At 44.4% G+C, this 24,138-nt stretch overlaps 1 protein-coding gene across 3 annotated transcripts in view; it reads left to right on the forward strand.

Moving 5' to 3' along the window:
* The window catches only part of CHN2 (chimerin 2), a 502,107-nt gene that overhangs the window by 461,192 nt on the left and 16,777 nt on the right, over positions 1–24,138 (forward strand). For all 3 annotated transcript variants that reach the window (XM_082258131.1, XM_082258132.1, XM_082258133.1), the window contains 2 exons: positions 171–344; positions 11,952–12,029. In XM_082258131.1, coding sequence (XP_082114257.1) covers positions 171–344; positions 11,952–12,029 — 252 coding nt within the window. The remainder of the gene's footprint in view (positions 1–170; positions 345–11,951; positions 12,030–24,138) is intronic.

Here is a 24,138-nt window from a genome sequence, read left to right on the forward strand (position 1 = left end):
TGTTTCATCTGTGTATCACCTGAGGATAGTCCCCACACTGGGTATATGTAAGGGTTTACAACCACTTTAAGCTTGTTTTAGCTTCAGTATGATAATATTTGTTACTCTGGTGTAACATCTGTTTGAATCCTGAGGTTTTTTGTTAACTGCTTGTATTTTTTCCTTTTCAGACTGCGGATTGAATGTACATAAACAGTGTTCCAAATATGTGCCCAGTGACTGCCAGCCAGATCTGAAGCGCATCAAGAAAGTATACAGCTGCGATCTTACCACCCTGGTGAAAGCACACAATACCCCGAGGCCCATGGTAGTGGACATGTGCATCCAGGAGATTGAGCAGAGAGGTTAGCCATTTATTCCTGTGCATTACTTCTTCTGAATATACACCAATCACAAAGGTTGCATGGTCTTTATCTCTCCTAACCTGAGATAAATAGGCATTGAATTATCACAAACAAACCCAATTATAGCCCTCATGCTGTTTTCTTATTTTGCATAGACCTCTATCTGTAAGGCAACAGCCATCGTCATCATTTCAGCGCGTGAGAGCAGGCAGTATAAGAGATACCACTTTCAGAGCTTATAATTGCCTGAGCGATCCTGATAAGCCTTCTGTTGGGTGACTGATGCCTGTGTGGAAGAGATTGCTAATGTGGACTTTTCCATTTTACCGTCGTTATCAATGTAGATCATAATCAAATGCTGCTATAAACCTATAAAGGAGATAATCTCTACAAATCTATACATTATGTTTTGAAGTGAATACTCTAAGGGAAGATAAATACACTATATTCATCTAGATCAAGATAATGTTACTAGCAGTATGATGTGCATTTTAGAAAATGACAGGGAAAGTAATCGGGGCGCTTCTTTAACATAGTACTCTCTAAAAAAGAACTTCTAGTTATGTTCCATAACAACAAATCTCTCCTTTTTCAGGGCAGTTTTCGTACTGTGTGCAATCAATTCTGAAGTACGGTTATTTTAGAATACATTTGTGTGCTTTAAATACTAAAACTCCATTTATTAATCTCAGTGCAGAAACTGTCCTTTTCCCATGTTCTAGTTTTACATTTCCCCACCTCCCACCTTCTCTGGCACTTAGTGACCATAGAGGCCTGTAACAATGATTCTGAGCAGGAAGAAGCGTTTTTCACAGGAGAGTAATTGGGAATTTCCCAGGCGGCAGCTGCAGGACCCATTACTACTTCTCTCCCAGATGGGAGCTATGTTTAAAGTGCAATACACACTGGGGAAAAAAATCCCTTTCAAAGTGAACAGTCTTTTTGCCTTTAATAAATTATAGGATAAGTTCACCTTTCCAAAAAAAATAAATAAATAAAATAAATGCACATTTTTTGCAGGTAAATTTTTTTTATTTTATTATTTATTTGTTAGGAGCCTGTAAATCATTGCACTCATGTTCAGCATATCATGGGGGCAATCACAGGCTCCTGCCGACTGTCAGTGTATCTATCTGCTCGTACCTTATACGGGCAGGCAGTTACACAATTATTCCCAGAAACAGGGCAGCGCCACTTAAATAAATACAAAATTCACAAATACTAAAATGATACGTGTATCTGTGTGAAATAAATAAGTAAAAATATCATTCTTTATAAATATATCCAAATAGTGAAAAAACCATCAGAGATGAATAAATATATAAATATAGAAGTCCTGTGCAAAAAAGTTGTGCAAAAACTGTGCAAAATTGCCAAAAATTAACACAAAATGGAAAGGTGCCAGGTGCGTGCAAGTGAATCTTTTAAGGTACAATCCTTCACCAATAAAGAATGGCCACTCACCTTACGTTCTGACCCCTGTGTTACCAGTGGGTCAGAAATAGCTGTTCCCACAGAGGGCACAAATTCCTACGGATGAAGACTAGCCAGTGTTCTTGTAATGAGCGATCCTTCAATCTACAGTCTTGTATTCCCTTAACTGTGTCTCCATGTAACAAAATTTATTAGGGAAAATTATTCAAGGTAACAAACTCACATTAAAAGACACATTAGGCCATGCAAGCCCTCATAGAAAAATCCGATCTCTTATCTGAGTACTTAGCGGGGAGACATCCGACAGCAGGCTCCTTCCCCTAAACGCTTTGCGCCATTGACTTAATTTCGTCAGTAGGGGTCACACAATGGTTACACAATGATCAGAAGACTCAATGAACCACCTAGAGCACTCACGAGCGCCCTGGTCGTTCATTGAGAACTACAAGCCGCCAGTCGCAAAGGCTGTCAGTACTTGTAGTTCATTCACAGACCTCTGTGAATGAATGATGCGGCCATGCGAGCATAGTCCCACAATGCTGTGTTCTTTTTAAATTGTAATAGCATTGTGATAGCAGGTGCGGGGAGACAATGTCACACTATCACAATGAGGCGGGGGAATCGGTGAGAAGCTGCAGGAGTGGGAACGTGTTACATTTTCCACCCTAAAAACGGGTGAAAAATGTAAAATGTAAGATGAACTTATCCTTTAATACCATGCAGTCAAATTTGGCCAAGATCTGAAAGTTATACCAAACATTTCCAATGCTTATACATACTCATTACTGCTCACGAGGTCACTATCAAATTATCACAAGCCATGCTCATCAATCAGGGGCAAGCTGACAATTCCACTTTGTTCAAATTGTATATCACCAGACCACCTATGATTTTCACATAACTAGTTCTGTATACTTTGGATCACTGTAATTAATTAGGACACAATGCATGTTGCACCATTATGTAGTATGTAGGCGGTGACCTAGACCATGGAGGAAAGGCATGTGTACAGACACAATTTTGTGGGCTAGGTGTAGCATTGTGCGGTGGGCAGTGAACACACAGAGTTCAAGCTTGGCAATAGTAATATATTGTAGAAAAGTTCAGCAAGTATAAACAGGCCCAGCAAGGGAGCACATCCATCTTGAGCCACTTATAACTGTGACAGCGGTTCAACAATGGTTTGAAGAATAGAAGATGCTGATAGCATCTGCCACAAGGAGCGGAATGTGGTCTGGGTGGTCCACACCCAAAAGGTAGGCTTCCTGGAAGAGGTAGATGTAGTCTCTGCACTGTCCCTTCTACTCCGGAACCTTTCCCTATCTCTAAGCACTGACCTCTGACCTAAGATGGCCACCAAAGTCACATGGCGCACCAGCATCCACTCAGATTGCGCAACATGCAACCTCATAGAGGAACCAAGTTTGTCTCAATTACTTCCCCCATCTGCATTGAAGTATTTGCGGTCGAGGCAGTAGAGAATACAGACTGCACCTGCCTACATTCTGACCTTCTTCAGTATTTGTGTCTGCTGGATCATCCCTAACCAGGAACATTTAGCTTGGCCAAACGGCTATGTTTAGCATATTCTGGGTGGAGGAGGCACACAGTTATCTCCTTTGGCAGCCAATGGTTATTGGCGTAGGTTCTCTAAACATTACGATCAATGTTTCCTTTACTATCAGTCTACAGGCACCCAAAAAAATGTGATTTTTCATGTTTGTGGATCTTCCTCTAATGGGATTACAGAGCCAGTCTTTCAACCATGCAGACACAAAAAGTATACCTTATTATTATATACAGTATAATAAGGTACAGGCAAGTTATTACTTTTTATTGATCCTTTTCTTCTCTGTAAAGAATTGTAATGAATGTTTCACCATGTAAACCTTTATTAAATTTGCTTTGTAGTATCAATAGGCTTGATATTGATGTTTTTGATGTGTTGTTCGCATACTTTAAATTGTTTTTGACAGAATGGAGAGGGAATGGTATTCTGTTAGTCTGTGCCCCCAATAGGGAGGGTCACCCTCTCTATTTGTCCTGTTAACTATTATCATTGAAAGTAAAAGAAAATCCCACATTTTGGGTTGTCCCCAGAAAAGTAATAGAGGAGATGTTTTCTAAAGGGGACACAAGTTCTAGTGAAATGGGGGGGGGGGGGGGGCTCAAGGCATTCCCTTAATTTGCAGGGATTTCCTCTCACTTCCCGTTTTAGCTATGGGACACAAAGTATAGGTAAAGTAAATATCTCCAATGGGACACAGATAGGGTAAAAAATCTGATAGGGGTTATAGCTCTCCCATACTCTATCTTAAAAGTAGAACTAAAAGCAAATGGTTTTTAAGGAAAGAGTTGAACTGCATCTTGCTCCTTTTCCCTGATAAAATATCTTGTATATTTAGGCTGGCCATACATAGATTGAAATTCATCTGGTTCAGCAGCTTAATCTCAATCCATGTATGGGTGGGGTTGTTGTACTGACTGACTTCTGTACAACTGCCCTGTCAGATTTTTGCAGATCGATTAGTGTAGCCACAAGCACTAATCAGGATATTCTGGTGGTGGGGGAAGTCTCCCCATTGTCAGAATACATAGACACAGCAGAGAGGATTCCCCCACCCACACGGAGTCCTTTTTGTACGTTCAATCCACTGGATATGGATATGCTGTGAAAGTAATTTTCTGGAGATGATTTGTCTCCAGTGGATCCCAATGCATTTCTGTGAATTTTTCACTTAAAGTAGAACTCTAAGCAAAACGTATTTTCTCTTACGTCCTCCGACAGTCGCCGCCTCTTCATATTAGTCACAATGGGGTAATTGACCTTTCTCCGTAGGAGTAGCTAGGCAACAGAATATGTCAATATTAAAGCTTTTAACATATCCCACCCCCAGGGGGTGGTCCCCTCAGTCAATACCCTCCTGCTTCCTGTTCCATACCTCAGTTTCATTGACTAGCTGTTAGGAGTTAGCTGGCTGTTTCTGTGCTGGGGCATTTTGTCTCAGCCTTCATCTTCTTTTTGATTTTATTTGAGTTTTTTTCTCTCTCTTTACTTAGCTGTTACTTTTGTCAGCATTAGTTAGTTCTTCTGATGAAGAGGATCATGCGGGCTGGGTCTCGGGCTGGCCCCCCTGGTCGCAGGTTGTGGGCCAGTGGCTTCCCAGCCTGCCATCGAGCATTCAGTCAGGTATTTTTTCCTGGCATTGGTGAACGACCCATCCCTGTTCGCTGCAGGGATGCTGTGGTGAGGTGGCTACCTCACTGGACGCCATGCGGTTTCGCACCGCAGTTCTACTGCGTCTTGGCTGCGACTCTCCCTGTCACATGTGCAGTGGCTTGATCGCTTGTGCAGGTTCCCCACGCCATTCAGAAGGTAAGTGTACTCTGTGTGAGGACCTGTCTGTTTAGTGGGTGTCAGTCTGGGACTGTGTAACCCTGCATGTCTGTTCACACTGTGGGACTCCCTGTCTGGATGCTGCTGTGGGCTGCAAGGAGGGGGGCTGTGATACACTGTTCTGTGTTACTAACTGTGTGATTTCTCTGTGTGACATGCTATATGTTGTAGGGCATGCTGTGGTACATGTTTTGTGCAACATGCGGCGGCCGCTGCTGCGGTCCGCCATTTTAATGTTAACTACAGGCTTATGAGGGCTTCTCCTATATGCTGGGAGCTGCGGTTTTGGCGCCAAACGCCGCCATTTTGGCGGCGATCGCTCCAGCCTCATGTAGTACTGCATTTACCTCCTCCCCCGGTGGCCATTTTCTTGTAGCCTTCCATAGGCTTTATAGGAGCTGCTTCTGGTACATCACTTCCTTTTCCCTGGGCACACCGATCGATACAGCAGCAGCAGTGATCTCTCCAGGTTTTTATCCTCCTTAGTCCTGTGTCCTTGCCTAAGTTTGTAGTTTTCCCTGTGGGGGTCGACTTGTGCAGGTGTGTGTGAGCGGTGGGCTGCGCTCGCCGCGCTTTTAAAGGGGCAGTTACCTTTTTTTTCTCCTACACACTTCTGGGGGCATGGATTCTCAGGAAAGCAAATTTCCTCCCCCTTTACTGGGTGGTCAAGGGGCTGCTGTTGTTTCCCCTGAGGGGGGTGATTTGGCCACAGTTGTGGCTAACCTGGCTGCTCAGGTGCAAATGCTGTTGGCTGCTCAATCCACTAAACGGCCCAGAGTTTCAATATCCTCTGATTCAGAGGGCGAAGGTGATGGGGCTGCTATGGCTGGGGTCCCCTTATCGGGGTCCCGTTCGTCCCTGGACTTTGCAGGGTCGGAGGGGGATGCAGAGGTTGAGGGGGTTGATGATTCTCCCCCTGGCTCGTCTGAAGAGCTTGCAATCATGGATGAATTGGTTGCTTCTATCAAACAAATGCTGCATTTGCAGGATGAACCGTGTCCACCTGCCGTTCTGGCTTCTTATGGGACACAGCGGAGGCGCAAAACATCGCAGGTTTTTCCTTGTACTGAGGATTTTCAGCGCGCTGTTAGTGAACAATGGTGCAATCTACGGACGATGAGGTGTTTAGGTTTGATGGTCTCGGCTTTCGAGGCGATTCCATTCGCCCAGTTTCACACGAGGGATCTCCAGGCGGAGATCCTGTCCAGGTGGGACGGGTGACCACAATCTCTGGATCTTCAGATATCGTTGAGTCCTCGCACGAGAAGCAATCTTCTGTGGTGGCTGCAGTCCCCGGCGGTGTCGGGGGGCAAGTCCTTTCGTCCGCTTTCGTGGACGGTGATCGCCACGGATGCCAGCCTGTCGGGCTGGGGTGGTGTTCTGGGCGTTCTATCCTCTCAGGGAACTTGGTCGGAGGAGGAATCTTCCCTTCCGATCAACATTCTGGAGTTGCGGGCGATAAATCTTTGCCTTCAACGCTGGACGGACAAGCTTCAGGGCTGTCCGGTTCGGGTTCAGACGGACAATGCCACAGCGGTGGCCTACATCAACCACCAAGGGGGCACCAGGAGTGCTCGAGCGGCTCGGGAAGTGGCCGACATTCTGTCTTGGGCCGAGACGCACGTCCCGGCGATAACGGCAGTTCACATTCCCGGGGGTGGACAACTGGCAGGCGGATTATCTGAGCCGCCAGACTCTGGACCAGGGGGAATGGTCGCTCCACCCGGAGGTCTTCCAGATGTTGTGCGCGAAGTGGGGTCTTCCGGATGTGGACCTGTTCGCGTCTCGTCTGAACAACAAGGTGGGAAGGTTCGTGGCAAGGACGCGCGATCCTCGGGCAGACGCGTCAGATGCGTTAGTGGCTCAGTAGCATCAGTATCGGCTGGTGTATGCATTCCCACCAATTCAGTTGCTGTCCCGGTTCCTTCGCAGGTTGTCCTCAGAACCAAAAACGGTGATTCTGGTGGCGCCAGACTGGCCTCTCCGGTCTTGGTACGCAGACCTCGTGAATCTGGCGGTTGACGTCTGCCTCTTCGGGAAGATCTTCTGTCTCAAGGACCGATATTCCATCCTGCTTTACAGTCGCTGGCTTTGACGGCCTGGCTGTTGAGACAGAGGTCCTGAAGGATAGGGGTCTCTCTCCGGAGGTCATTCATACTTTGATCAATGCTAGAAAGGCCTCTTCGGGGAAAATATACTACCGTACTTGGAAGGCCTATTTTGCCTGGTGTGAGTCCAGGGGGTATTCCCCTCGCTCATACTCGGTTTCGAGAGTGTTGGCTTTTCTTCAAACGGGCGTGGACCAGCATTTGGCGTTGGCCACGATTAAGGGTCAGATTTCTGCTCTGGCCGTTCTTTTTCAACGCCCTGTGGCGTCAAATTCTCTGGTTGGCACCTTTATTCAAGGGGTGCAACACCTGGTCCCTCCTAGGAGGGAGCCTTTGCCTCCATGGTACTTGAACCTTGTTCTTTCCGTGTTACAACATGCTCCTTTTGAAAAAATCAGGGAGATCTCGTTGCCTCTGTTGTCCAAGAAGGTCGCTTTTTTGGTGGCGATCACTTCGGCTCGCAGAGTTTCGGAGCTGGCGGCTTTGTCCTGCAGGTCTCCGTATCTGGTACTCCACTTGGATAAGGTGGTCTTGCGACCTAATCCTTCTTTTCTTCCGAAAAGGATTTCGGAATTTCACCTCAATGAGGACATTGTCTTGCCTCCGCTTTGCGCGGAGCCTAAGCATCCGAAGGAGGTGGCCTTACATTCTTTGGATGTTGTTAGGGCGATCAGGGTTTACCTGAATTCGACAAAATCCTTCCGCAAGACGGATTCTCTCTTTGTCCTTCCTGAGGGACCTCGGAAGGGCATGGCGGCGTCGGCTTCTACCATCGCCAAATGGATCAGACAGACCATTGAGCAGGCATATGCTTTGAAGGGGAAAGTTCCTCCTATGCCTGTGAAGGCGCACTCTACTAGATCTCTGAGTACGTCTTGGGCCTGTCATCATCGGGCTTCTGTGGCCCAGGTGTGTAAGGCGGCGACTTGGTCGTCCGTTCACACCTTCTCAAAGTTCTACAAAGTGGATGTTCAGGCATCGGCGGATGCTTCCTTTGGCCGCAAGGTTCTTAGTGCGGCAGTACCTTAAGGTCCCTTGTTTTTGGGCCCTTGGCTGTTTGGGATGTTTTTATCCCTAGGTTATTTGTTCTTCCTGGGTTGTTGCTCCTGTTGAGCAAAGTTTTTTTCCTGCTGCCTAGCTGGTTTCCTTCCTTTGGTAAGGTGAAAAAGGGTCGATCCCTGATACCTAGATAAGTAGGTGTAGCCTCCGTCCCAGAAAAACGTTTTGGAGCAAGTTTGATGCCTCAGGTCAAGGAATTGGGACTTTGCGGGCTTAGTAAAATGCTATATTTATTAAAAAATAATAATAATATGCTGATAGCAAAATAATGATACAAACAATATAAACATAGTAAGTGCCAATGGGTTATAGACCCATGTGAGTAAGTGAAGATAGAACGAAAGGTGACAAGGTGGAAATGGTGACTTTAAAGAACTCTGTCTATTTAAGGCTCATAAATGTGAGCTTGAGAGAGAGTATCTTTGTCAGACTTCCGACGCGTTTCGGCATAGGTATATTGCCTTTGTCAAGGAAGTGGGGAGGGGTCACCATATCTGAAAAATATAGTGAGTATATATTAGAGATTTATTGTAGTATAACACTATTTATAAAAATAGTGAATAATAGAATATGCACATACATGTGATTCAACGGTCAGGTCCCAGGATTTGGTATTCCCATTGCCCTCCAAGAATGTTCAACAGGATTTCTGGAGGAATGGCTGTCTGTAAAGATATGTGGTAATGGTGAATGTTGCCAACTGAATATAAGTAAAATTGAGTAGAAATGTGTGAAGCAAACTTACATGTTGTAAGAGTTGCTTGGTAATGTGAGGAAGGGGGTAGTCCTTCTCAATGGCCTGAAGAATATATGACATATATGACACCAATTAGATCAAAATATTTATTGTGATTGTATTTAAAGCACTATCGGAGTTAGTGCTGATCACTTACAATTGGTGTTGAAGGTCTTGGTTATGGTGGTCCAAATGCAGTGGAGGCTGTGTTCTCACTTTGCTTTATTTTGAGCCTGCATAATAGGGCAGATTGAGTTTGGTGTTGGCCGGATTTCTTTGCTTGATATGCACACATATTAAAATATTAATGACTTACATTTGCAGGGAGTTCCGGATTCTAAACAGCAGGGGGAGCCCTGGTTAAGGATCCTGGTGTTTCCCTGGTAAAGATAATTAGTGCTAATGAGCCTTGAGGCATTGTGGGCACTAGTAAAAAGTACATCCAACAGTGCAAAAGATGAAGCATTGTTGGATGATGAACTTACGTTTAGGTAGGGCTGTATGGTAGAATGGGAGTCCAGAGCTGCGTATCCTGGGGCGTCCGTATCATCCCTCGGCTGGAGGGAAGTGACGGCCTGTTAGAAATCCCCGGCCTTTTATATCCCTCGGCGCATGCGCAGTAGCGCCGCCGTACGTCATGACGTCGATCGGGAGTCCGGGTCGACGTGATAGATTGATGCGTGCGCCGATGGAGTTGCGCGCGCATATCTCAGGACGATCCGGGCTCTGGCCGGCGTGGGGCCGTGGTGTGCGCGCCGATGGGCTGCGCGCGCACCCTGCCTATTTGACGTGAAGGGTATAATGAAGATGTTCCGAGGCCGCCGACACAGGAATGGGACAAAGATTTGAAGGGGTATGATCCCCATCGTCCTTGTCAGTCCCCAGAGTGTCATGCTCTGGGGTTACCTGTGCCGGGTGAACTCTGGGAGGGCAAAGAAGGGAACATGACAAACCTGGGTGATGGAACCTGTACTAATTGATCACAGTGTAATGGGCATATGTAGCATGTAGTCCTTTGGTAAGGTTACTTTCTCTGATGTGGAGACTGCGTTGCCTTAGGCGAGGCTGCGTTTCCCACCCCTCATGTTTGCACTGCTTTGGGACGTCCCCATTGTGACGAATATGAAGAGGCGGCGACTGTCGGAGGACGTAAGAGAAAACGGAATTTTTGTAAAATCTTACCTGTAAAATTCCTTTCTCTGAGTCCTCCGACAGTCGCCGCCCCCGCCCCTCTTTTGGGTTTTTTTTATGTACTCTACTGCTATTCTACTGAAACTGAGGTATGGAACAGGAAGCAGGAGGGTATTGACTGAGGGGACCACCCCCTGGGGGTGGGATATGTTAAAAGCTTTAATATTGACATATTCTGTTGCCTAGCTACTCCTACGGAGAAAGGTCAATTACCCCATTGTGACGAATATGAAGAGGCGGCGACTGTCGGAGGACTCAGAGAAAGGAATTTTACAGGTAAGATTTTACAAAAATTCCGTTTTTTTTTGCTTTGGATAGAGCAAGGGAGGGTTATAACCACTGTCAGATTTTTTTTTACCATCTCTTTCCCACTGGTGAAATTTCCCTTCACTTCCTGTCCCATAGCCAAAGAAGAAGTGAGCAGAAATCCCTGCAAATTAAGGGAATTCCTTGGGGACCCCTGTTCTGCCAAAAATTCCAATTCACCAAAATCTCCAACCACGGCACTTCCAGTGGCTCTTCAGCAGCAATGATTGCAGATTCTGATGACTTGGCTGTTTTCACAGAACACCAGCGGCGTATACACTACGGTACAAGATTTAATGAGTGGACATTGTTAGTTCATCTGTTGATTAACCAACAACATGGCTGTGTCCAAGGCGGGGACAACTTTTTTTCTCCTTACCTGGTGTTCCGTGAAAAAAACATACCCGTGAGAAATCCATACCCTCGTCACTTCCGGTGCTGCTACGGAGGGTATGGATTTCTCACGGTACTTACACTTGCCGCCGTTACATTAAAACAGCTCCTCTGCAACATCAATCATCTCCGCTCCTTCCCCTCTCACTTCCCTCATCTCGCCTAATAAATATAAAAGCGGATCACGGAGCCGAGATCGCCGTCACTTACATCTCATACACCCGCCGCCGCTTTTATATTTATTAGGGGAGATCAGGGAAGTCACAGCGATAGAAGAGGAGATGTTTAATGTTGCAGCCGAACTGTTTTAATTATACCGCCGCAAGTATGACATTTCACACAGTGCCGTGAGTTTTTCCTACCCTCTGAGCATGCGCACTTGTGATCTTCTTTGCTGTTCTATTACGTCTCCGGGGCTCTGAGCATGCGCACTGCTGCGCTGCTCAGCAGTTTCACACAGGAAGTGACGAGGGTATGGTTTCTTCACGGGGTATGGTTTTTTAACGTTACACCTGGTGTTCTGTCTAAACAGCCACCTCGTCGTGTACTGTAGTGTATACACTGGCGGTATTCTGTGAAAATGGCCAACTCATCGAAAACTGCAAAATATTGCTGCTAAAGAGTGACGGAGATTTTGGTGAGTTGGAGTTTTTGGCAGAACACCCCCAGCTCACCAGATCTAGTGTCCCCATTGCAAGATTTCCCCTATATTACTTTTCTGGGAACAACCCAGAATTTTGAATTTTCTTTTACTTTCACTTTTAATAATAATGGTAAACAGGACAAATAGAGAGAGTGACTCACCCTAACAGGGGCACGGACAGAAATAAAAACTGACAGGCGTTCTAATCCCTCTCCACTCTATCCAAACTGAAAAAAAAAGCTTTTCTTTAGTTATACTTTAAGTAAGAATTAAAATTTTTCAAAATATGCAACACTGTAGATGGATTTATTGCATTTGTTTTTCCTTTTTCTGCTTATAGGCTTGAAGTCAGAAGGCCTGTATAGAGTTTCAGGTTTTACAGAGCACATTGAAGATGTAAAAATGGGGTTTGATCGAGGTGAGTTATCAGTATATATCTGGGAGGGGAATGTATTGTGTCTGTGTTGTGCTACATATAGCAAAAGGTAACGTTTTCTTTGGTATGCCAGTTTTACTCTTCCCTGGATTTCAGACCAATTTTACTTTTATGCTGGGCAGTATAAAATTATTCTTTCACAATATAATAATAAAAGACAGCAAGTTTGCTGCCAGTATAAAAAAATTATTTCACAATATAATAATAAAAGACAGCAAGTTTGCTGCCATATAAAAATACATTTTACACCAGGTGGTTCCGCACATGTAATTGAACTCAAGTGTTCTCTGGTATAGTTTAAAGTCTAACTTTACTTTGTTAAATAGATGGTGAAGAGATAGAACCATAGGTAGATGGACAATTTGTGTACATTTTTTCAGATGCACATAGGCCCACTGGGATTTAGGAGCCCATTAAGAGCCAGAAAGGTGCTGGGGCCCCTCTTACTGTCCCATTGACCAGGGCACTACCTACATTTAGGGCAGGTGAAAATCAGGAGGCTTTCTTCATGGTGTCCTAACCGTTCCACTGGTCTGCTATATCTAACAAATACATGTAATTGAATTAAGGAACACAAATTGTTCTTGCACAGGGGCCATTGCTGAAAATAGATGACACTGGTTAGAACCTATGTTAAATGTAGCACTGCCCCCTTGAGGGCTGCTGAATTTCTCACCTTTTTGGGTCCCTCTGTGTTACCGGTAGCAACTGCATGCAGAAACATAACACTTTACTTTCCGGCTCAGTCTAGGGGTTGTTGTTTTGTTGTTTTATTTTAAATAGGGATGGGAGAAGGAAAGAGTGGGATACTCCAGAACTATTCGCAATGCTGAGGACTTCTATCTGAAGGTGCGGCAAGGCCGCAGGTTCACCTTGCCACTAGATGAATCTGAGGTAAAGCCTCAGAATATAATGCTTGCTTAGCACTTATCTTCAGGGTACTCGCCTAGCACCCCCTTTCACTCCACCATTTGACACCCATCTTCTGACTACTCTACTCCGGGGTGGCCCCCTTCCTGGTCAAGCCCTTAGACACGATCCCCTGTACTCACGATACTCTTTTTCCAGGTTCTCCAGTGTCTCAACACCTCTAGTCAGTTCTCCTGGACCTCTGGATTCAGCTCCCTCCTTCTGGCTCACCAGGCCGACTGCCTGTGACCATACACCAACTGCTGCAGAAGAGGAGGAAGCCGCCACCCTCCTTCTGGGACTCTGCTCACCAGCCAAAGACCCCGAGCACATGTGCTCCTGGCTTTTATACCACACCCCACAATGCACCAAGACAGCAGTCTGTGCCAACCACTGGGGCTGTATCAGAGCCTGTGCTCCCATTGGTTAGGTTTTCTCCACTGTCCAATATGCCTCCCTATTGGACTAGATTAATCTAGTCCAGACTAGATAAATCACACACTGAGCACCACGAGCAGACCTAACTCACAGATCCTGTTCTCTGTTAAGCACAGAGCAATATAGAATTTACCTGCTGCTCCTCTGATAGGCGGACAGAGCCCAAACTATACTCTCCTATCTAGCACCTACCTAGGAGGGTGCTACATATATTTTATTATTTTCTGTGTTTCTGTTGTTAAGACTTTCTCCCTTTCAGGGTGGTCATTTTGATAGAGTGAAGATGAGATCCCTTCCAACAGAACACAGACACAACAAAAGCATGATAAAGATTCTCCCACTCCCACACAATCCAAAAGTTATGCAGGTTTCACTTTAAAGTGTATCTCAACCCAACATTTTTTGTTTTATTTAGACAAGAGTTGGGAGTGTTTAAAACCTCGTCCCGTCATGCCTCTGCCTATGGGAGTCATGCTTGTAACTGTCAGCCTTGCAGTGCCTCATGGGCATTGTAGTTCTGCAGAAGCTGAAGGGCTGCCAGATTGAGACCTCTGTGCCAGGGTGTGGAGTCTCAGCTAACTGGCTGATGGACAGATGGACAGATTGTTTCTTTATAATGTTGCTGTTTGGATTTTTCTTTTTATGTCAAGGTTCTATGTCAACCCAGGATATAAACTATGGGCCAATATAATGCTGTGCTCATTGATTTAAGCAACTGACTTTGTTCTTTAACTTATTAAACACTCTTTTTAATAGTCCTCGGTGTACCCAAGGTTTTTTAAATAAGCCAACACAATATTACACGGAAATACATTTCCACTATACTATAGAAGAATTGACGGGTGTTCTTGGGAAAGAGAATATGGGTACAATTTCAGCGTTACAAAGCGCAAGCCACTTTGTTCAATGGAGTGGAAATCTTTGCAAATGCTATTTGATATTTGTAATCAATCCCTTTAGTACCAATAAGGTAACTCTATAAAATATTTAGGTTAATGTCTGTCTGGAAAATGGTTTTAGGTTTCACAAGGAGTCCTGCTTTTTAGAATTGGAAATTCTCATCATGTTACTGTCATTAACACAGAGAAGGGGAAATAAAAAAAACCTACAGTATTTTTTGCTACACAAATACACTATGACATCACAAAATGTAGTCATTTGTGAAGTGGGGAGATGTAAATATTTCACACATTCATAGTCAAACTGAATGAAAAAATATTTATTTTTTATTTTTACTTCCCTCCACCTCGGTATCCCCGAGTCACGCTTTAGAGAGCGCAGCGGTGTCTCTAAATATATATATATATGCATATATATATATATATATATATATATGTGTGTGTGTGTGTGTGTGTGTGTGTGTGTATATATATATATATATATATATATATATACCTATATACACACACATCAATAAAATTATATTATTGATTCGATTATAATTCATGCGTTATATATTATATATATATATATATATATATATATATATACGTGTGTGTGTATATATATATATATATATATATATATATATATATATATACACACACATATATATATAATATATAACGCATGAATTATAATCTAATCAATAATATAATTTTATTATATATATTATATAATAAAATTATATTATTGATTAGATTATAATTCATGCGTTTGTGTTTCAAATTTATCACATCTGGGATGTCTACTAGACTCTTGTTTTGGTCAGGTTTAAGTCAGTAATTACTAAGAATTGTAGGCCTATAATACATAACGCCAAATTTCCATTAAAAAAATTGTACCGCTTTTGGTATACAATTCCTGACATAATCATACCGCCAGAGAGGTTAAGGCCCCTTTCACACTTGTGTGACTTGTCCTGCGATTTGGGACTGCAAAGGCGCATGACAAGTCGTTCTCCATGATTTCAAATGAGTACCGTTCATATCTGTGCGACTTCAAGTTGCAATGATTTCAAAGTAGTCCTTGCACTACTTTGGTCCGACTTTGATGGTTTTGAGGTCCATATACACAGGCATTGCCAGTCAAAATCATGGCAAAATCACACCAAAATTGCGGGAAAAAATTGTGGGAAAATCATGCAACTTTTAGATTGGACAAGTGTCTTATTGTGACCTATAAACTGTATAACTCAGTTGAACAACAAACTGAAATCCATTTATATATGCACATCCACCCCGAGCGTGACTCGGGGATACCGAGGTGGAGGGAAGTAAAAATAAAAAACTAAAATATTATGGTTGCATAAGTGTGCACACCCGTAAACTAATACTATGTTTAAGCACTTTTTGGTTATAAGTCTATCAGCATGGTACTTCCTGTGCACAGCCCTCATTTAGATCCCCCCACAGATTTTAAATCGGATTCAGGTCTGGGCTCTGGCTGTGCCATTTCAAAACTTGAATCTTTTTCTGGTGAAGCCATTCCTTTGTTGATTTGGATGTATGCTTTGAGTCATTGTCATGGTGAAAGATGACATTCCTCTTCATGTTCAGCTTTCTATCAGAAGCCTGAAGGTTTTGTGGCAATATTGACAAGCATTTGGAACTGTTCATAATTCCCCCTACCTTTACGAAGGCCCCTGTTCCAGCTGAAGAAAAACAGCCCCAAAGCATGATGCTGCCACCACCATGCTTCACTGTGGGTATGGTGTTCTTTTGGTGATGTGCAGTGTTGTTATTGCACCAAAAATATCTTTTGGAATTATGGCCAGAAAGTTCAACCTTGGTTTCATCAAACCATAACACATTTTCCCACATGCTTTTAGGAGACTTCAGATGTGTTTTCGCAAAATTTAGCCAGGCTTGGATGTTTTTCTTTGTAAGAAAAGGCTTCCGTCTTGCCACTCCACCCCATAGCCCAGACATATGAAGAATAGGGGAGATTGTTGTCATATGGACCACACAGTCAGTACAGGGACAGATATTCCTGCAGCTCCTTTTATGTTGCTGTAGGCCCCTTGGCAGCCTCCCTGATCGGTTTTCTTCTCATCGTTTCATCAATTTTGGAGGGACGTCCAGTTCTTGGTAATGTCACTGGTGTGCCATATTTTCTCCAATTAATGAAGACTGTCTTCACTGTGTTCCATGGTATATCTAATGCCTTTTAAATTCTTTTGTACCCTTCTACTGACTGATACCTTTTAACAATGAGATCCCTCTGATGTTTAGGAAGCTCTCTGCGGACAGGGCTAGCCCAAGATATTGTGCGGCCTGGGTCCAAGAATGAAATTCTGCCCCCCCCCCCCCCCCCACAAAAAAATCACACCCACCAAAAGTTCCTCACATCCATTATTTTATATAAGTATAACATTTGGAAAATATTATATATACTGTTATCTTCTTCCATAACTCACCACTGGACTGGTCCACCAAACACCCACTGTCTGTCCTCCTGTCACTACTGTGTCTGCCGCGGCCATCGCCCTAAAAGATCCAGCCTTCCCTGCGTGAGATGGAGTGTGCTAATGCCTGACGTCATTATGCAAAATCATGAGAGGGACGTTCCCAGGAGGAGACACTCCACCTCCTCATACTCATCAATTTGCACTACAGGCGGCATTATGAGATGGGGAAATGCTGCTCTCATAACGCGCCGTAAACTGATGACACAAAAAACTGCTGAAAAACAAATCTTGGGAGTCAATTTGCCGCCCCTCTCATAGTTCTGCCTGGGTCCAATGGACCCAGCAGGACCAATGGTAGGGCCGGCTTTTGCTGTAGGTTGAACAGCTGAACTTTATTTGATTTTAATCAGAGGCACTTTAAATGATGGCAGGTGTGTACTGACTCCTATTTAAGGCCCCTTTCACACCTGTGCGACCTTAAAGACACGCGATTTTAATGCGATTTTGATTGGACTTGAAGCAATGCCTATGTCTTTGGACCTCAAAACGCATTAAAATCAGCCCAAAGTAGTGCAGGGACTACTTTGAAGTCGTTGAGACTTGAAGTCGTACAGATATGAATGGTACTCTTTGGAAATCATGGAGTACGACTTGTCATGCGACTTTGCAGTCCCAAGTTGCACAAGTGTGAAAAGGGCCTAAAATTAGTTTGAATGTGATTGCCTAATTCTGAACACAGCTACATCCCTAGTTATAAGAGGATGTGCACACTTATGCAACCACATTCTTTTAAATTTTTATTTTTACTAAAAGATTTCAGTTTGTTTTTTAATTGAGTTGTATAGTTTATAAGTCGCATTAAGGTTGAAAACGTTCTGAAATTATTTATCTTTGTCTCATTTGTTTACATCACAGAAACCTGACATTTTTAATTATTAAAGTCTAAGGTAATCTGTACAAACAAATCCATGAAACAAACCACGATGTCCAAAAAAAATTCTCCAAAAAAATGTGCAAAATAAAATCCTATTTACAAGTGCACATGAAGATCACCACCAGGAACCCCCAAAGGTATATGCTCACCTTACAAATAGACCCTCATTACACAGGCCAATGGAGTCCTAAAACAAACAACCAGGGAATTCAGATGGCAACTGCATGTGGATATCCCATTTAGCATGTAAACACTTTCAGTAGATAGTCCATGAACTAGGACTAGGTGGTAAATATAGCTTCAGAATCAAGCCCAGCTCAAAGAAAATAGGTCTCATCATGTACACTGTAAAAATATTTTTATTAGTAAAAAAGCATTCATGCACTGACATTTGTAAACCAGAGTAACAGACATAAAAAGTACCAAGCCACCACCTGTCCTCGTATCGCAATCTAGGGTACAGTCAAGGGAGAACTGTATGGAGAACTGTAAAAGCTGGCGGCTCACTCACAACCCCGCTCTCCATCCTGCATCGTTTAAGCTCATTCCTTTCGTCATTGTGCTGTCATCAGTGGCGTTTCATCCTACACTTTTTGTCATTGTGACATCATCGGGGGCACCTGATGTCACTTCAAAAGGCATAAAGTGGAACTAACCAATTTAGGCATTAGAGTGAGTTTGTGAGTGAGATGTCGGCTTCTACAGTTCACCCCATAGCACAGCTTGACTGCGAGCTTGATTGAGATATGGGGGGGGGGGGGGGGTAGGTGGTTTGATACTTTTTTATGCCTAGTAATCTGGTTTATAAATGGGAGTGCATATGTTTTTCATTAATACAAGTATTTTTACAGCGTATACTATGAGGCTTTATTTTTCTTTCCTCTGGGGCTCGATTCTGAAGCTGTATTTACCACGGAGTTGACCATTTACTGAGAGTGTTTACATATTTATGGTATATCTACCTGAAGCTGCCATCTGAAAAGCCTGCTTGTTTTAAGGCTTCATTGGCCCATTTAATGAGAGCCCATTTGTAAGGTGAGCATATACCCTTGGGGTTGCCTGGTGGCGATCTTCACGTGCACTTTCTAATAGGATTTTATTTTGCACAGTTTTTTTTTTGGAAATTTTTTTTTTTTGTATATTGTGTTTTTTTTTTTTTAACGGATTTGTTTGCACAGATTATCTTGGACTTTACAAGTTACAGACTCAAAAAGTTTGTGTTTGCATATATATCCCTTATTGATAGTAATATAGCAACATTATATAGTCAATCAGCACACTGGTTTTGTATATATTTATAGCACAGCTCTGTACAGGGGCGTAACTACAGGAGTTGCAGGGGTTGCAATTGCAACCGGGCCCCATGCTCCAGGGGGCCCGTGCGGCTCCCCTGTACACCTGGATAGGAGGGGTGGCGGGGGCAGCATGTAGAGAAATGACTGTCCTCCTTTTTCCTCCTGTAGCTGCAGGAGGATAATGGAGGAGTTTGGTTCCTCTGTATGCTGCCCCCACCACTCCTCCTATCCAGTTCAATTGTGTTCTGCTGTCACTGGGCCCTTGTGTGCTCCCTTCCCCCTCCTGCCGGCTGCTGCAGAGGATGTGTCACAATAGAGAACCAGGAAGGGGTCACTAAATATGTAATTTATCAGCTCCTTCCTTTTCTGAATGGACAGAGTCATAGTCAATGACATTGTAAAAAAAATAAAATAAAATGATAAAATATAATACAATAAAAATTCCAAAAAATAAAAACTACTCACACCAGTGGGTGAACTTCCAGGATCGCAAAGGTCACATTTGCGAACGGGCCCTGGCATTCCAACGTTGGGAGTCCCCAAGATGGCAGGAAGGGAACCCAATGCAGAACTTGTGAAAGGGTCCCACTGCAGGACCGTAATAAAGGGCCCTGGAACGAGATTAAAGGGCCCCAGGATCAGTGGGAAGAGCCCCTGGCTGGAAGGGAAGGGCCCCGGCCAGGGGTCCGGGGGGCCCTTCATGATTTCTTGCACCGGGGCCCTGAAGGTTCTAGTTACGCCTCTGGCTCTGTACATATATTTGTTTGTCTTTACTGCATGCACTTGGTGTGCTTGCAGCTTGTGAGTACTCTTGATGCGCAAACTTATTTTATTTATATCTTTGTAAAACAAATAAAATTATTTAGGTGAAGCTAAATGCTCTCTCATGCCCTCATGTTTTATCATTTCCATAGGATTTGTTTTTATGTGCGCATGTATGCAAAACTTTATAATGGCACATGCAAATTTGCCATTCACTTTAAGTGAATACCAGCCTAAAATAAATAGTAGAACAGAATCTCTTCTATAGTGCATAATGCCAACTACACTTCTCATTTTTTATTTGCTTTATACCAGCAGTATGTTTTTACTTGCCTTTTTCTGATGTCTTCTGGCTGGTTATGTGATGTGCTGGATCCTCTTCGGTCTTCTCCTAGTGGTGGGTGGCCCTAGATCAGGGGTGTCAAACTCAATTTCATCACGGGCCGCATCGGCATTATGGTTGCCCTCAAAGGGACAGTTATATCTCTAAGATTAGATGTCCAGAGCACCCCACGCCCCCTTACACCCTTAAATGAGATGTCAAATCCACCCCACCATCAGAAGTCAAGAGTCACCCACCTTTCCTTACATCACAATGCACTCCCTTACCTTGTGCTGCTGCCAGGAAGAAGATGTGGGTGGATCTGGGAAGAAGAAAGTGCAGGGTCTACTGGAGAACTAGAGGAGGACTGGAGTCAGCTTCCAGAGTCTGCTGAATGCTGAGACCAGGGGAGGCAGAGGCAAGGTGGTGTTGTGGCTGCACAGAGAGATGCAGGATCTGTAGGAGGAGTTATGCCCTCCTCTCTGCTGCGGACTGCTGAGAAGGGGTGGGGGGGTCAAAGACAATCCTTTCTGTAGCTGCACAGAGGAGTGCAGGATCTGGCAAAGAAGTTCTGTCCTCTCTGCTACCGACTACTGAGACAAGGTGGGGGCAGAGACAAGGGGGGTGCCGCAGCTGTAGGAGAGGTGCGAGGGCCACATGGAATGGCCTTGGGGGCCGCATTCAACCCGCGGGCCTTATGTTTGACACCTGTGCCCTAGATGATACAGAGAGCAATGCTGACAGAATAACATGGCACACTGCTGTATTGCACGGCACTATGCTCAGGGGACAGGACCATGTTTATTTATTATAGATATTTAGCATCCAGTTCACAAATAAGTAGAGATGGCACAGTTCGATCTCATTTATGGGTCATATTCCTGAATGTACTGCGCAAAGGGGCATCTTTGCTAAGATTGCCTTACAACATCTATTTTTGCTTGTGGTCTACTCAACCACAGTCAGCACCATTGATTTAGATACCGATTATATGTGTGTTCTCTTTGGCATTGAATAGGCTATAAAGTGATCCAGGGGCTGGGCAGTCACATGGTCAGGGCATGTGAAACAGGTGCAGCATGTTTTGGATCAGACAGTCGGGCCCATTTGTGTGAATTGTTTTCACTGATCCCCTGTTGACAGAGGCAATTCATTGAGAAGTGACTTTCACAGAACAAAGAAGCAGTTTAATGTCCTGATGGGTGCAGCTGCTGTTTTTTTGTTCTGAAAATTATTTTAATTGTTTACCGAGAGTGCAGATGAAAGCATAGCAAATAATGAGATACATCATTACTGTCACAGTTGGGAAATAATACAGAGCTTTTGCTACAGCAGGAAGGCCCAATGGCACCTACCAGGCTACCATTGCAGGAACTGTATAACCACCAGAAAAAAAAAAAATACTGGATTGTTGCAAGCATCCCAGAAGTATAACCCGAAAAGGAAAACCCCCCAAACAGTGGGACTTTGAAGGCACCTAAAAAGTAATTGCCTTCGGATAAATGAATTACAGTACTTACAGTATTTAAAAACAGAAAAAGATAGGTTCAACAAATGGTGCAAGTAATTGCAGGAACTATACTCCTCAGTTACTCACCGACACAAACTAGCCTTACCAGAGATGTTTCTTTTCTGAAGTGTTTTAGTTATTTATTTTATTTTACGGATAATAGATAGGTAGATGGCCCTTTGGGAGCAACAGTCAGGAACAAGCTGCCATTTCCTGAGCAATTCCGTAAATGGACTGTAGTGGCATACATATAGTTTAGCCAGATTGCACATGGATTTTCCAGTTTGTTAGAAACCGTCCATGTGCAATATTAGAGTTTCTGATGTCAGAACCAAATATGGCTCCCAACATACCCTAAACTAGGGTGACCACATTTCCAAACTGCCATTCAGGGACACCCCCCCTTCCCAAAAAAAAGATGAGGGGGGAGGGGGAAATGTAGTCTTGGGGTTGACGGGGAATTCGATGGCAGGTTATTTGTCGGGCAATTTGCTGGTGTTAGCACCTAAATAATCCCGACACCATGCTTGATATGGTGTCAGGATGATCAAATCCCATTATTTCTATTATTACCTTGTAATGTAACTTAAAATAGTTCAACTCACTATAATGCAGAATTAATGGGAACCCTTAGCTTGTCACTTGTCACCGTCGCCTGCCACCAGATGCAGCTTGTCATTTGCCACTGTTGCCTGTCACCAGATGCAGTGTGTCACTTGCCACCATTGCCTACCACCCGATGCAGCGTGTTACTTGCCACCATTACCTACCACCAGATGCAGCGTGTCACTTGCCACTGTCACCTGCCACCAGATGCAGAGTGTCACTTGCCACCGTCGCCTGCCACCAGATGCAGCGTGTCACTTGCCACCGTCATCTGCCACCAGATGCAGCGTGTCACTTGCCACCGTCACCTGCCACCAGATGCAGCGTGTCACTTGCCACTGTCACCTGCCACCAGATGCAGCGTGTCACTTGCCACCGTTGCCTGCCACCAGATGCAGCGTGTCACTTGCCACTGTTGCCTGCCACCAGATGCAGCCTGTCACTTGCCACTATTGCCTGCCACCAGATGCAGTGTGTAACGTGCCACCTCCTGTAACATCAGAGCCCCCTATAACATCAGAGACTCCTATAACATCAGAGTCCCTCTTTACCACCAGGCCCCCCCCGTAACATTAGAGCCCCCATTTTCCATCAGAGCCCCCACTTACAGAAAGAACCCCTCTTTATCATCAGAGCCCCCACTTACAGGAAGAGTCCCCCTTTAAATCAGAGCTACCACTTAGAGGAAGAGCCCCCTTTACCATCAGAGCCCCCACTTACAGGAAGAGCCCTCATTTAACATCAGAGCCCCCACTTACAGGAAGAGATTGTGGGGGAAGAAAGTGTGGGGGAAGAAAGTGTAGCTGCTGCAGACAACATAGATCAAATTTTACCTGTGGAGGTAAGTGGAGGTTGGTGCAGTGTGCAAGGTGCCTGCCTGCACATGTCCTCCACTAGTTTCGGCCTCAACTCAGTGAGACCCGGACAGCACTGCATACCGAGGGAGGAGAGGAGGCGGAGTTGTGGGCAGGGGGAGAGAGGAATGGGGGAATGGAAGAGGTGAATGGTGCACAGGTCTGGGACGTAAAGCGCGCCACCAGGTTGTGTTAACCCACCTAAGGCTTCACCCAGGAAGGAGGAGAGGGGTGGGGGAGCCTGGACACTCATCACCAGGCGTGGATCAGGAGGAAGGTAATACCTCCTCCGCTCTGAATGCAGGGGCCTCACTCTCTGTGGTGATGTCACTGGTTGCTAGACAGCAGGCAGCTAGCAACCAGTTCGGGCAGTGAGCCAAAACTCAGAAAGCTGAAGACAGCAGATATACAATTACAACTTATGTAGGAGGATTTGTTTAATCTCTGTGTTATATCCGAGGCTGTTCACTTCACAGGGTATATGGGAGGGTTTACATCCACTTTAATGCATTCTCTGAAATAAGGTAAAAAACTTTCCGTTAGCTGTTCCTTTCTCCCCCTCCCCACCCCCAATACTTACCTGAGCCCTCTCTCAATACAGCACTGTATTGGTCTCTCTTCTTCTCATAGGACAGTTTGAGAGCAGCAAGAGCTATCCGCTCTTGCTGCTGTCAGTCAAAACACCTGAGGAGGGAGCGGGAGGTGGGGCCAAGTCAGGCTGTGTGTGTCTTTGGACACACACAGCCCGGCTCGGAAGCACGCCCACATGTGTACCCCAATCGCAAGCAACTTGCTATGGGGGCACACTCAGGAGAGGAGTAGATGATGTCAGTAGGGGACCCAAGAAGAGGAGGATATACCATTGCACAGAGCAAGTAAGTATAAACCTTTTTTTTTTTGGAAAACAATATGGTTTCGATCCACATTAAAATTACATAGAAAGGGAATGCTATGAGATTTTTTTAGCTAATAAAAAGCGAGTAAAAAAGTATACAGTAATTTTATGTTTCGTATTATAACCTGTATTAAGGAAAACAAAATGCTAGAAAATGCTGGTCTATATGCACAGTTGCACATCGCCATGTTTCTTTTCTGTTAAAAATAAACCTCAG

The sequence above is a fragment of the Pelophylax lessonae genome (genome assembly GCF_965119305.1).
Source record: "Pelophylax lessonae genome assembly, chromosome: 5".
NCBI lineage: Eukaryota > Metazoa > Chordata > Amphibia > Anura > Ranidae > Pelophylax > Pelophylax lessonae.